Source organism: Anabrus simplex, chromosome 4, assembly GCF_040414725.1.
Source record: "Anabrus simplex isolate iqAnaSimp1 chromosome 4, ASM4041472v1, whole genome shotgun sequence".
NCBI classification, from domain to species: domain Eukaryota; kingdom Metazoa; phylum Arthropoda; class Insecta; order Orthoptera; family Tettigoniidae; genus Anabrus; species Anabrus simplex.
The window spans coordinates 227,247,173-227,262,112 of record NC_090268.1 but is presented as its reverse complement, the minus strand read 5'-3'; the positions used below and the strand labels follow the sequence as shown (position 1 = coordinate 227,262,112).

Genomic DNA, 14,940 nt, shown 5'->3' with positions numbered 1-14,940 from the left:
AACAACGCGCAAAAAATGACTCTGAGGAATCTTCAGACCATGGCAGTTGGCTCTGTGTTATGGGAGGCTCTGAGCTTGTATTCAGAAGGTGGCCACAATCGACAGTCCTGAATATTTTTTCCAGGCTTCTGATTTTCAGACCAAACTGACCAAACTAATACTCACTTTAGAAATAAAAAATAATTTATATAATCCTCATTTTCAATACTAAACCACCATCTATATTAGATGGGATGATATCTATACATGTTTCAGCCTAATCTAAAGGCCATCCTCAGTAGAAGCTCAGTATTACATTTATGCAAACAAATAAAAAATACTGAAGTGTATGGAATTATAATACAATGATCACATTGTCAGTGTGACACGAGACTGACAAGGCCGTACCATTTGAGACGACAGCCTTTTAACAAATGATGCACACTTATTATTCCCGTTATTGACGGTCTGCGCAACACAGTGTTTCACTTTTTTAAAACAATTAGCAAGTTTTATGTCAACCAAACAAGTTTTCAGACGAGTGGATTTTTTACCTCAACATGTTTTTACTTTGTCAATTATGATCATTGTATTTTAATTCCACACACTTTAGTGTTTTTTATTTGTTTGCATAAATGTAATATTGAGCTTCTACTGGCCTTGAGAGTAGGGTGAAACATGTATAGATATGGTCCATATAATATAGATGGTTGTTTTGTGTTGAAAAGGAGGATTATATAAATACTTTTTATTTGTAAAGTGATAACCGTCAATACGGAATGAGATTTGTAACATGCAAACTAATAGTGGCGCTGCATCTTAGGGATAGCGAGTAGTTCTCTTACCTGGAGGGTCCGGGTTAGATTCCTGGGCAGCCCAGGGATTTTTACCTGAATCTGAGGACTGATTTGAGGTCCACTCATCCTATATGAGAACAGTTCAGGAGCTGTCTGACAGCAAGACATCAGCCTCGGTCTGGAAAGTCGAGAGAATTTGTTGCACTGACTACACGTCACTTTGTAATCTGCAAGACTTTTGAGGTGAGCAGCAGTTTCTTGGTAGGCTAAAAGCCCATCAGAGCTGTAGTACCATTAGGTTTGTTCCTTCTGGCTTGGCCTTAATGAGTGTTATCTGGGGTCGGCACTAATGTGAATTACCCCCATTGTGTAGCGGTGGTAGAATGTAGGCTCCGTGCTGCTGTGGTTGGATATTATGAGAACTACTTAGAGGCCTGTTCACCAACAGCTGATCGTAAAAAGCTAGAGTATGTGTGATGTTTAGATGCATTTATTCAATCATGTTATAGTACTATCTTCAGATTTTCTTTTCCAGGAAAACTGTGGGCTGCATTAATAGATACTAGTACCATAACCTGTCTTCGACAGTCAAAATTTGTATCTATAAGGTAATTGGAAATTTTAAATGGACTACTAATACAATATGTCTTATGAATAAAATTCACACTACTGGGCGAGTTGGTCGTGTGGTTAGGGGCGCACGGCTGTGAGCTTGCATCTGGGAGATAGTGGGTTCGAACCCCACTGTCGGCAGCCCTGAAATTGGTTTTCTGTGGTTTCCCATTTTCACACCAGGCAAATGCTGGGGCTGTACCTTAATGAAGGCCATGGCCGCTTCCTTCCCACTCCTAGGCCTTTCCTATCCCTTCGTCGCCATAAGACCTATCTGTGTCGGTGTGACGTAAAACAAATAGAAACAAAAATCACACTTTCCAGGTTTTATATAGCATTCAAATGGAAACAGAACAGGTATTGTAGTAGTTTTAGTGCATTTGTAGCTTGGAGTTGTACTTTTGATGTCTATGAATTGGTGTACCCTTGAGAAAGCTACGTACAACAGTCCAAAACGAATCACCATCAACAGCGCCAGATGCCCTCACTCCATATGAGCACTGTGGAGAGGTTTGGAATTTAATCCAAGCTTTTGGCAGACATTCTAGTGATTAGAAATTCTATAACACCGCCTTACCTCCCCTACATTGCAGGCAAACATTCTGATGGTAAAAATGGTAACAGAAGCCAGGATGTACACAGTTTGATATCATGCTGACAAATATAGCTGTGTACTTACGTCATCATGGTGATGAGACAAGAACTTCTCTGACAAGCTTTTTTTTTTTTTTTAAGTATAAAAGTTGTGGTCTTGAGAGGTTCATTATATTTTTTTTTCTGTAAAGAAGATAGCGTGGAATGACATCAATAGATGAATAAGTTTGAGTGGTGTCTTTGAAAGTAGGAAAGATCACATTATGAAGATAAAGATGGAATTCAAGAGGACAAATTGGGGAAAATATTCATTTATAGGAAGGGATTAGGGATTGGAATAACTTACCAAGGGAAATGTTCAATAAATTTCCAATTTCTTTTCAATTATTTAAGAAAAGGCTAGGAATACAACAGATAGGGAATCTGCCACCTGGGCAACTGCCCTAAATGCAGATCAGTAGTGATGTAGTGATTGATTGATTGATTGATTGATTGATTGATTGATTGATTGACATAACAATCTAGAACTCTTACCAATTTCAGCTCTTTCAGTTTTCTCACTATCACTGTGAATGACAGATAGACTTGAGATTTTTATATATAGATACCCCGCCCATAAGAGAACCAACAAGAATGGGGAGCAGCTAATCAGTCTGTGCACAAAGTATGGATTACTCTTGAAGTCTACGGCTTTTAAACGTCTACCTAGGAAGGCCATGACGTGGCGCAGCCCAAACAGCATGATGGGCGAGTTCCAAATTGACCACGTAGCAATAGATAAGAAGCACCACTGCGACATTATGAACGTGAAGGTTTTACGAGGAGCTAACATAGACTCCGATCATTACCTGTCCATGGTTAAGATGAATCTGAAACCACTGTATAAGACCAAGGCTATGCCTATGAAGAAAAAGAAGATTCCTAGGTTTGATATCACCAAACTTAAAGAGGACAATGCAAGTTACCAAGAGAGTCTGAACCAACACATCAATAGGATTAACACCACTACAAATTGGGACCCACTTCGGGATGCTATAACAGACGCGGCTCAGAAGACGATCCCCAACAGACCTAAAGGAAACAAGCACCCATGGTGGTCAAACGAATGCGATGAGGCTATAGAATCCAGGCGACTAGCATGGCTCAAATGGAACCATCATAAAAGCGAAACCAACCTACAAGCCTTTATTACACAAAGAAAGAACACCTCCAGTATCATAAGACGGGCGAAAAGAAAATACAACAAAGAACTGATTAAGCAAGCCGAGGAGGATTTTGGAAAAAACAACTCCAGAGACTTATACAAAGGTCTAAAACAACAGACGACCCAGTTCACACCCCAAACTTTACACTTCCAGAGAACAGACGGATCATTGTGCCTCAATGATGATGACTGCATCAAGACCCTAGCTGATTATTTCCAAGGACTTTTAAATGCTGAAGAACCTGCGCAGCGCCTCCCAGTTAGAGAACCAGCTAACCCGGACACCAAAGACATCCCTCCTCCCACCTACGAAAAAGTAAGAGAGACCATTCAACTTCTCAAGAACAACAAAGCTCCTGAAGAAGACGGAATAGTGGCAGAAATGTTGAAACAAGCTGGTGAGCAAACATTCAGGCACATACACAAAGTAATCCTGGACGTATGGGCTAAGGAAAGGCTCCCAGATGATTGGACATCAGCTGTTATCCATCCAATCCACAAGAAGGGAAGCAAAACAGATCCCAGCAACTATAGAGGAATATCACTCCTTTCAGTATCGTATAAAGTCTTTTCCAAGATTCTGGAACAGCACATAACAAGACAACTGGATAAAGAATTAGGAGAATATCAAGCAGGGTTCAGAACTGCAAGGTCTTGTGCTGAACAGATACAAAATCTGAAGACCATCCTTCAATATAGCAAGAAAAGATGCCGACAGTGGGTAGCTATCTTTGTCGACTTCCAGAAGGCATACGACTCCGTGGATAGGATCACACTCTTCAACACCTTAAGAGAACTGGGACTAAACGAAAAAATTAATAGGTTGGTGCAAGCCACCCTGCACAACACCACTTCCAAAGTTAAGTTTAGAGGTCAATTATCAGAGAGCTTCACAATCAAAACAGGGGTGAGGCAAGGAGATGGTATCTCATGCATATTATTTAACTGTGTCCTGGAAAAGATCATAAGAGAATGGACCAGGTCATTACCTGAGAACACCGGATTAAGAATGGGGTTTAAATCAGACAACCTGAGGATTCCATGCCTGGCCTTTGCTGATGACCTTACTTTATTAGCAAACGACATGCATGAGGCCACTATGCAGCTTCAAACACTGCACTCTATTGCAGCTAAAGCGGGCCTCATGATCAACATTGGAAAGACCGAGTTTATGACCAACATCAAAGATGCCCCTACAACAATGGGAGTCAGTGATACAAAACACATCAAGAGAGCTAAAAATGTGAAGTACCTCAGAGAGTGGGTATCGGAGGACCTAAGTGAAACGATGGCTCTTGAACAAAGGAGAATCAAATTAGACAAGGCCTACCATGCCTGCAGAAAACTGTATGCCTCAAAGCATTTATCAAAGAATGTAAAACTGAGACACTATAATGCAGTAGTCAGACCATCAGTCCTCTATGCAGCAGAATGCCTATCCCTAACTAAAAAAACCCCACTGAGAGCCCTGGAAGTGCAAGAACGGAAATTCCTGAGAAGAATAATAGGGCCAAGGATCCTACCAGATGGAAGGCGATGGTACAAACCCAACAATGAGCTCTACCAGCATCAAGAAAACCTCCTAGATGCCATCAGGAGAAAACGTCTGACTTTCTATGGACACCTATACAGAATGGATCCTAATAGATTATCCCATAAGATCTTCAAGGTTGCTAACAAAGGCAAAGCTACTGGATTCCCCTGGACCAAACAAGTGGACAAAGATCTTGCAGAGCTTAATATTAATCAAGCCGCCATTACTGACAGAAATGCATACCGTTTAATGGTCAAAACTAAACCTTTCCTAACATCCCTTACATCAGCTAGCCACAAAGGAGCCGGGAATTGGTCAGAGGAGCGCAGGAAAGAATTCAGCGAGAAAATGAAGGAATACTGAGCCAACAGGAAGGCTCAAGAGGCCACTAAGAACACAATCCAGTATGCTAAAAGGGGCAGACGAAGACAAAAACACAGCTAGAACACAAGCACCGTGGTCCACAGATGGCCTAAACGCAAAGAGAGAGAGAGATGCCCTCACTCCATATGAGCACTTCAGAGAGGTTTGGAATTCAATCCAGGCTTTTGGCACGCAATCTAGTGGCTAACCTGCTGGCTAACATTCTGATGGTAAAATATTTTTCAACCAATGGGGCTCGAACCCGCTAACCACGGTGTCAGATCATAAAGTTAACGCCTTAACGACCATGGTCACAGACAGACTGTTTACGTTCGTGCTTATCGATGGAGATAATGTGTTTTCATACCCCAGAATGGAAAAAAAAATGATTTGTTTATTTTACTGAAATACAGCATTTTTATTAAACAGTATGATGGTCAGCATCACATTATTCGTTTAACCCATGACTGGTACCAGCTGGAAGACAACAGAAGTCAGGCTAAACGTAGTTTGAACTCGTGTCTATAGATGTAGCTGTGTACTTACATCATCATGGCGATGAGATAATAACTTCACTGACAGAAATGTATTTTTCTCTAAAACAAGTATAAAAGTTGTGGTCGTGAGAGTTTATTGTATTTGTCTTGTAAAGAAGATATAACATTCTATAACTTGTACCAGTTTCAGCTCTTGAAACATTTTTGTTTTCTCATTATCACTGTGAATGACAGATATAATTGGGATTTAATACAAGATAATTTACAAAACTTATTTTAACCATTTTAAAAATATGTTATGAATTACGAACATATTATTGTAGCAATATTATATTTGCAAAGTAAACTGTAGTAGGCCATACCTTTTCAAGCACACACATCATAATTGTAGATACACACTGTACTCTGTTATACCATACATAGTCTTAATAAGGAAGACCGTTTAATGAACTGGCCAGTTTTGTGTGTGGCACTTGAGGTAGGAGATTCACCCAGTTTGCACCCGGCACTAAAACGCCTACAAGTTTTAGCTCGCCGGCTCGCAGGCAGGGGGTTAATCCCAGTGAAACTCACAGATCAGATGAGTGCAGACATTTACTTTTATTATTATTATTATTATTATTATTATTATTATTATTATTATTATTATTATTATTATTATTTGCTTATTATTTGAGATCGGATTTCTTGGCAGAATTTTAGCAGATTTTTAGTAGTATTTAGCGGATCTAGAAAATATAAGTTGGCAACATTGGTCTTAATATTAGCCGGTATAATAATAATAATAATAGCAGCCAGACTGAGTAGCTCAGATGGTAGAGTGGTGGCCTTCTGAATCAAAGTTGGCAGGTTCGAACCTAGATCGCCGGGCTGAGTGGCTCAGACGGTTGAGGCGCTGGCCTTCTGACCCCAACTTGGCAGGTTCGATCCTGGCTCAGTCCGGTGGTATTTGAAGGTGCTCAAATACGTCAGCCTCGTGTCGGTAGATTTACTGGCACGTAAAAGATCTCCTGCGGGACTAAATTCCGGCACCTCGGCGTCTCCGAAAACCGTAAAAGAGTAGTTAGTGGGACGTAAAGCGAATAACATTATTATCGAACCTAGATCAGTCCAATGGTATTTGAAGGTGCTCAAATACAAGTTTCGGCACTCCAGCATATCCAAAAACCTTAAAAAAATAGCTCGACATAAAACCAATAATGATGATAATAATAATATACCATACAGTAATACAGAGCAAATTGTGAAATTTTATACTGTAGTATTCCATTACAATCTTACAACATGGATTTGAAAAGGCAGTAGACAGATACAATTACAGAAATAGGCCAACATTACACAATATGAATAGCTCACAAAAGTACTGTATTTTAGAAATGTGTTTCATATGTAAATTTATATCTTCATCCTGAGGTAGTAAAACTCTTTTCAGGCACACCCCTAATAGAAATGAACTGCATGTATCGTTTTATTCACTTAATGGCCCTAATGCCAATCTTAAATTTCTGGCGGTATTGGGAATCAAACCTGGGTCTCCAAGGACAGTAGCTAACCATTACACTATGGAGGTGGACTTGATCATTCGTACTGTAAATACAAAAACGTAATGTAAATAATCATTCGTTGGCAACTTTAGGTGATCCTAATTTTTTTCTCATACAAAATATTTGATAATGTACACACATTTTCAAAATTAGGAATTTCAGTTGGTCCAGCATAAGTCCTCTGCCTTGTTACATTTCTCTCTCCCTGCGTTTGAGATGGGAGGTCAAGACCATTCTCAGGGTTGATCAGTTCACAAGGTGACATGTTTGGGGTTAACTGCATAATAATAATAATAATAATAATAATAATAATAATAATAGCTGAAATGTGCTTTCATGGGAACTATTAATTGCTTCCCTAGCAACATTAACCTACACTAGCATGATTTCTATACAGAAATGGACCTAACATATTTTCCTGAAGACAACATTGTTGAATGTATACATGAACATTAATCTCATTATCAACCATTACTAATACACAGTACGTTATATTACATTACATTGCCTGTATCATGAAATGGTAGGGTATCTGGCGAACCATGTTTCTCCTATCACAGTAGCAGTTATTAGACTACTCTCCTGCCATTTCTTGCGAACTGTTTTTCTTGTAAATTTAATACATGACCACTTTCTGCAAGTTTGGAAGAATTTGGCTGATTGCTGTCATATAAAACACTGAAATCCGTCTGTTATTATTTAGTCAGCCGGGACAATACATGACAGCAGATATTTACGTGGTGACACACTAACTTATAATGTTCGCCATTCGCAGTGCAGTGGAGCATTTCTCCCATTAATGCATGGTGCTTATACCCACTGTATCCCCTGCCTGTTGTAAAAGGGGACCCAAAGGCTTTCATTTTGGGAATGTGGGTTGGTGAGCACAGATCCTCTACTGAGTCTCGCATTGCTTCCACTTGCTTGTGTCAGACTGCTCGCTTTCATCTTGCTATCTGACCTTCTCTGGTCAACTCTTATTCTTTTCTGACCCCAAGGACTGTGAGGCTTGGGGAGACTTTAATTTTCACGCCCTTTGTGGCCTTTGCCTTTTTTTGCCGATACCTTCATTCCTTGTAGTGTCGGCCCCCTTCCTGTGATTGGTGTTTAGAGAGGATGGTTGCGTAGTTGTACTTTGTCTTAAAATAATAGCCACCACCACCACCCACCACCGTTCCTGCAGTGAAGGCAATCTCATCTCAGCACATATTTATCCATTTGTTTTGTAATGTGTGGTTATCTATTCCTGTACACTTGATAGTACAGTAGTTCAAGGGTAATTAATTCATTTATTTCTAATATCCTATTCAATATGTGTCATGGTCCAAGGAGGAGCTCAAGGACATCATGATGAACAGTGGCGTGTACTGAGGGCTACCAAGCCTATCGGTGAAGCCCAAACCCCAAATGAGAATGATGGTAATCTAAAGCACGTTATATTGTAGGCATCTGACACATTATTCCATTTACAAAACTTGAAGGCAATGAAAAAAACATTGCACGTATTTCTGAGAGCAAGGCATCGGCGACCAATCTCACAGCCTAGGCTCTGCGTTCCTCTCCCCTTGACCCCTCTTGCGCGGCTTTCTGCTGTATGACCGATAGCTGCGGGGACCGATGGGATAGGTGTGTTAGGCTTCGGTCTATCCGATCGCCACTGCTAATTTATAAACCATGAGTTCATCATCGTATATACTTCCTCACGTCATCCTTCTGACTTAATTATGTAGATAACAGTGTGTTGGTATTTCACTCCCGTTTACTTCTACATCCTTGTAGGATGACACTGCAGGGCTGCTGTTGTAGGAATAATATAGTTTTCTTTTTATAGGTAGATGTGCAGAAATGAAATGCATTCTTTCAAGTTTAGTACTTTCTCTTGTTGGCTGAGATCAAGCCCGTGATCATGGGTTGGACACCACCATTGATCTCCCGAGGAAGCTAAGAAATCAGTGAACGATGGGTACGACCACTGGTAATACTGTAAAATTCAAAATTTTAATTTAATAATAATAATAATAATAATAATAATAATAATAATAATAATAATAGTGCATGGCATCTGTATAGTCTTGGTGGTGACCTAATTAATATGAAATGTATAGCGAAGACGCCATAAACACCCAGTCCTCGCCAAAGACTTTAATTTGCTAAACCTTAGGCTACCATCTCCACTGATCAGGTGTTGAGGATTGACAGTAGCAGACGCCAGGGCAGTAGCTTATGAAGCAGCCTTGACAACACTGCAGGCTTCTCCGTTGGCTATTGGCTGCAGCTCAAAATGCTTAAGGCTGGGCGTTCACTAAACCAACAATCGAAAAGGGGTAACCTAAGTCTAGTGGTAGCCCACGTCTTGATCCCACCGTACACAACTGATAAGTCCGGCTCCATGGCGTTAGCATACTGGCCTTTGGTCCCAGGGGTCCCGGGTTTGATTCCTGGCAGGTTCGGGAATTTTAACCATAATTGGTTAGTTTCCCTGGCACGGGGGCTGGGTGTATGTGTCGTCTTCATCATCATTTCATCCTCATCAATACGAGCAGTTCGCCTTTGGGCGTCAAATCAAAAGACCTGCATCTGGCGAGCCAAACTTATCCTTGGACACTCCCGGCACTGAAAGCCATATGCCATATCATTTCATTTTTACCATTGATAATGAAAGAGAACAAAGTGAGAATATGGGCCTGTACCCGTATTATCAAGAAGACTTAAATCGTGAAGACAGGTTTATCATCAAACATTATGATAAATAATTAGTTAACGAAGGAGGTGGATAGTTTCTGTTTGTTGGGATCAACCATCAGTAGAAGTGGCTCAAACAGTCCAGAAATTTGCCGAAGACTTTCCCTTGAAAGGTCTGGATAAGATCCTAAGGTGTTCAGATGTATCTTTGCATACTGAAGTCAGAATGGTTAAGGCATTAGTCTCTCCCATAGCTACAAATGGTTGTGAAGCGAGGTAGGAAGCATATAGATGCTTTTGAGTTCTGGTGTTGGAGTAGGATATTTCATATCCCTTGGATAGCCAAGAAGATAAATACGTGGGTCAATCAAAATGTCAAAGCAGATCTGACTCTTGAGGTATTCATTACAAGATTACAGCTGTCATAGTTTGGACACATTATAAGATGCTCTGATTCATTGGAAAAGACTGTTATGCTTAGGAAGGTGGAAGGGTCTCGGAGATGAGGGCAGTCAGTGTTGAGATGGATAGACTCCACGGCAGCTCTGAAAATGGTTTTCCGTGGTTTCCCATTTTTACACCAGGCAAATGCTGAGGCTGTACTTGTAAAGCAACTAGCCAAAAAAAAATTTAAAAAATATAGACTCCATCAAATCCAACATGAGCATGTCACTGAAGGATCTGAAACATATGGTTGAAGATCGAAACATCTGGAGGCAGCCCATCCATGAAGTTGCCAGGAGTCGATATTGACTTGGCACGTGATCATCATCGTAGTCCAAAAGACATTTTTATGTTTGACTCATCAACATTCACCAACTTGGTAATGAGCCACCTTATATGAAAACACTCAGCAACCTTCCCCAGGCAACCTCTGAAAGCTTGGCTGTATAGTTCATATCTGCTCTGTATATGAAGTAAATGAATGTATTTTTTTCTTGGGCCACAAGAAAATGTCTTCACAGGCTGTGTAACTCCTACAGGTCTTATTATAGCCTATACATGTATCTTTCAGAACTTTTTATTATCGCTCTGCATTTTATATCAAATGTAATCATTCAGTATGTTTCTTGTTGTTGCAGGTTGGTGCAGTGAATAAATACAAGCTGACAAGATTCTAAGCTGAGTATGAAAGATGGGTCTCAACCTTACATACCTCACAAAACTCATGTTTGCTGTGCTGGCACTTATGTTTTATTGTGAATTTGTAATCTACTATGTTGTATTATTACAGGCAGGTACCTTATTCGTCACTGGCATATTCATTTCTCAGAAATGAGGTAGTTTCATAATGTTTCATAATGAAAGGTGCATTTTTTTCCAGTGTTTATGGCCTCAGCTTGATTCTAATCGAGAAGATCATTCCATCCCTGTGAAGTCGGAAGTACACCCAGTCCGTGCGTTGCTTTTGGCTGATACTCATCTGTTGGGCTCTCGAAATGGTCATTGGTTTGATAAGCTTAGAAGGTGAGAGCGGTGCTGTCATCTTACTAAATAAGAATGTAGTGTCCGCCTATCGGTACATTATGAGAAAGTTGACATTGTACACAATGTGGAGACGATATCTGTAATTTTTAAAAGTTTTGTCTGCCTGCCATTTTGTTTATTAAATGTAAAAACTGCTACCATAATCTATATTTTTGTGAAATTTCCAAATATTAAAGTAGAGATGTCCATAAATTCCCTGCACTTGATTTTGACTTCATCTCTTTAATAGGAACTATCTGCCTGGTGGCCATGATAATTGAGATGTCAAGGCTATATGGTCTGATACTGTGGTTATCCGGTTCGAGTCCCGTTGTTGGAAACAATTTTCACCATCAGAATGTTGACCAGCAGTGTAGGAAAGGTGGTGGTATAGAATTTCTAACCACTAGATTGCGTGCCAAAAGCCTGGATTGAATTTCAAACCTCTCCGCAGTGCTCAGATGAAGTGAGGGCATATGATACTGTTGATGGTGATTTGTCCATTGGATGGGGGCGTTAGCGATCACCAGCAGTGAAGATCATTCCTTCATGCGGCAGGCTCTAAGCACCCCATGGACTGGACACCATTCAGAGATGTATCGTGGCCTCTGGGAATACGCCTGTGTCCACCAGTACCATATCTAGGCGAGTAGCAGAGCAGGATCCGTCATTCCTTACGACATCTACCATTACAACCTATGTTGGAGGATGTTTGAACTTCTGCCAGGAATGACCAACATGTCAGCGTGCAGATTGGCAACGAGTAGTGTTCAGCAACGAATCATGGTTCTGTCTGGATACAGACGACCGCCAAATTCAAGTCTGATGATGTCCCAGTGATCCAGGCTTCTTTCTAGAGTGGTACACCACCCCATTGAGACATGTCGTGGTGTGGGGTACCATTTCCTACAATTCCCGCTCCCCACTTGTGGTAATTGAAGGAACCCTTACCATGAGGCGATACGTCCAAGAAATTCTACAACCGTGTTCTTCACTTCCTGGTGCAACTTGACAACCCCATTTTCCCTTTGTGATATTTCCTTGGCCAGCAAGGACTCCGGACTTCTCGCCCATCGAGAATTTTCAGGACCAGGTTGGACGGCTATTTCAGAAGATTTGGAGGGTCAGCTGTTGCAGGATCTTCCTAAAGAGAACATCCGACATCTGTATGCCACCGTACCCAATCATATGCCTGCGTGGCTCAAACAGTTCTACTTTAGTGGTAGAACTGCGATTGTCCATCCTTTCTTCAGCCAGACTTATCTTCCTGCTTCTTTAGTTGCTCAATCAATCAATCAATCAATCAATCAATCAATCACTACTGATCTGCATTTAGGGCAGTCACCCGGGTGGCACGATTACGGAAGTCATCGTCATTACCGATATTCTGGAATTTCAACTTGATGTGGTAGGATATTTCAATGCTTCTTTTTTTTTTTTTTTCATTTCATATCACTATGACCTATGTCTGTACCAGTTTATTTGTGTCTGGGATGGCTCCTTTATGACGCACATACAGTAGTTGCTGGGACCTCTCATAGCCATTAGTTGTCCACAATAATCAATTATTTAAAAATGGAGTAAAGTGACAAAAATTACCATGTTTGTTATAGAACAAGGTATGGGGAAACTTACAAGGTGCAAAACAATGTAAGTGTGATTGGTCAAACAAAAAGGTACCTGAAGGTAGTCTGTTATTTTCCCTTCAGGTCTCTTTTTATGTGACCACTGTTGTGTGTATAATATTACTTTTTTTGGGTCAAATTTCAATTCAATTTCACTTGTGATCAATTTGGAATGAAAGTAGAGTCATGATTTGTTTTTCTTTTTCCCAGGGAATGGCAGATGTATCGAGCCTTTCAGACGGCAATGGCTATTCATAAACCAGATGTAGTTTTTGTTCTAGGTAAGTTCTCTGTTTTTCTTTGCTAACCATCAAGGCCGGGTGCAAACTGAGCCACTAGCCCCTGTCACAAGCTTCATTCTGTATTTTGTATGCAGTTAAAATAGATTCGACACAGACTGTACTACTTGCTGCGGTATTGGCCATGTCTCATTACTTGTAACTGCGATTGTCCATCCTTTCTTCAGCCAGACTTATCTTCCTGCTTCTTTAGTTGCTCAATCAATCAATCAATCAATCAATCAATCAATCAATCAATCAATCAATCAATCAATCAATCAATCAATCAATCGATCAATCAATCAATCAATCAATCACTACTGATCTGCATTTAGGGCAGTCACCCGGGTGGCAGATTCCCTATCTCTTGTTTTCCTAGTCTTTTCTTAAATGATTGAAAAGAAATTGGAAATTTATTGAACATCTCCCTTGGTATGTTATTCCAATCCCTAATGCCCCTTTCTATAAATGAATATTTTCCCCAATTTGTCCTCTTGAATTCCAACTTTATCTTCATATTGTGATCTTTCCTACTTTTAAAGACACCACTCAAACTTACTCGCCTACTAATCTTATTCTATGCCATCTCTCCACTGACAGCTCGGAACATACCACTTACATTTATTCAAAACAATTTTTGAAGGTGTCCATCTTTTCAATACAGTTTATTTTTCTTTACAAGTAGAATCTTTACATTAACGTTGATTTAGTTGTTGGGACATGTCACCCTCATTTAAGGCATCATCAGCCAGTTTCTCGACTCGAAAACCTTAACTACAACCAGAATTCTGATTATAATAGTTATTAAAACTTTTTAAACTATTAAGTTTAGGTCAACTTAGTCAATTATTTACAAATTCAAACTGACAAACCATATAGGGATATCCATCTTACTTATGTTCTCTCAATAGTAGTTAATAGAAGTGGAGCAGTTAGAACACCTTCATAAAAGAGTTTTAGAACATTAAAGTGTATCATCTAGAATACATGTCCAAGGAAGAACCATCATATTAATAGAATATAAGACTAATTTTAAATAAGTAACTAGAGTGATTCACCAGTGTTAAATTCATAGTCAAGTTTGTGTATCCCAGAACTTTTATTTAAGGATTAACCTTGTCTCACTGCATTATACTTCACACTAGTAGATAATCTAGTCAAATAGGTACTTTTATGTATTGTTAAACAATAAGTTTTAAAATAACAAACTTAATAGTTCAAAACATTTGAAACATTTAAAAAATACATCGATGTTAATGTAAAGATTCTACTTGTAAAGAAAAATAAATTGTATTGAAAAGGTGGACACCGTCAATAATTGTTTTGAATGAATATTATATGACAGCTCAATACGGACCAAGAAAATGAGATTTATAACATGTAATGTAGTAGCCAACCAGGCAAACAAAATTCCAAACAAGTTTCTCAACCTGATCATAACAGCGCAAGTTAATATACTATATGTACGGCTATATTAAATGCCGTGTCATTATTAATTCCGTTGTTGGGAATAAGGGTGCTATACCATCCAGGAATGGAACCTAACACGACTAATTCAGATTATCACCAATGAAGTTGTCAACACAACAGCCTGTCCACATGTGGTAAACTCTATAAAGGGAAGCTAGGAGTGAGCATCCACATAAGCCGATCTCATCCGTATCTCATAAAATTTAACTGCCGGGTGTTTTGGACCGGGAAGCTGATGCACGGCTTTGGATAAGAATTCCATGAATTCTTTGGCACGATTACGGAAGTCATCGT

At 39.8% G+C, this 14,940-nt stretch overlaps 1 protein-coding gene across 3 annotated transcripts in view; it reads left to right on the top strand.

Moving 5' to 3' along the window:
- Nucleotides 1–14,940, top strand: part of PGAP5 (Per1-like protein PGAP5) — a 65,685-nt gene that overhangs the window by 4,677 nt on the left and 46,068 nt on the right. For 2 of the 3 annotated variants that reach the window (XM_068227493.1, XM_067146398.2), the window contains exons 2-4: nucleotides 10,889–11,040; nucleotides 11,131–11,273; nucleotides 13,109–13,179. In XM_068227493.1, coding sequence (XP_068083594.1) covers nucleotides 10,942–11,040; nucleotides 11,131–11,273; nucleotides 13,109–13,179 — 313 coding nt within the window. In that variant the 5' untranslated portion in view covers nucleotides 10,889–10,941. The remainder of the gene's footprint in view (nucleotides 1–10,888; nucleotides 11,041–11,130; nucleotides 11,274–13,108; nucleotides 13,180–14,940) is intronic. The other variant, XM_067146396.2, reaches the window with a different exon arrangement.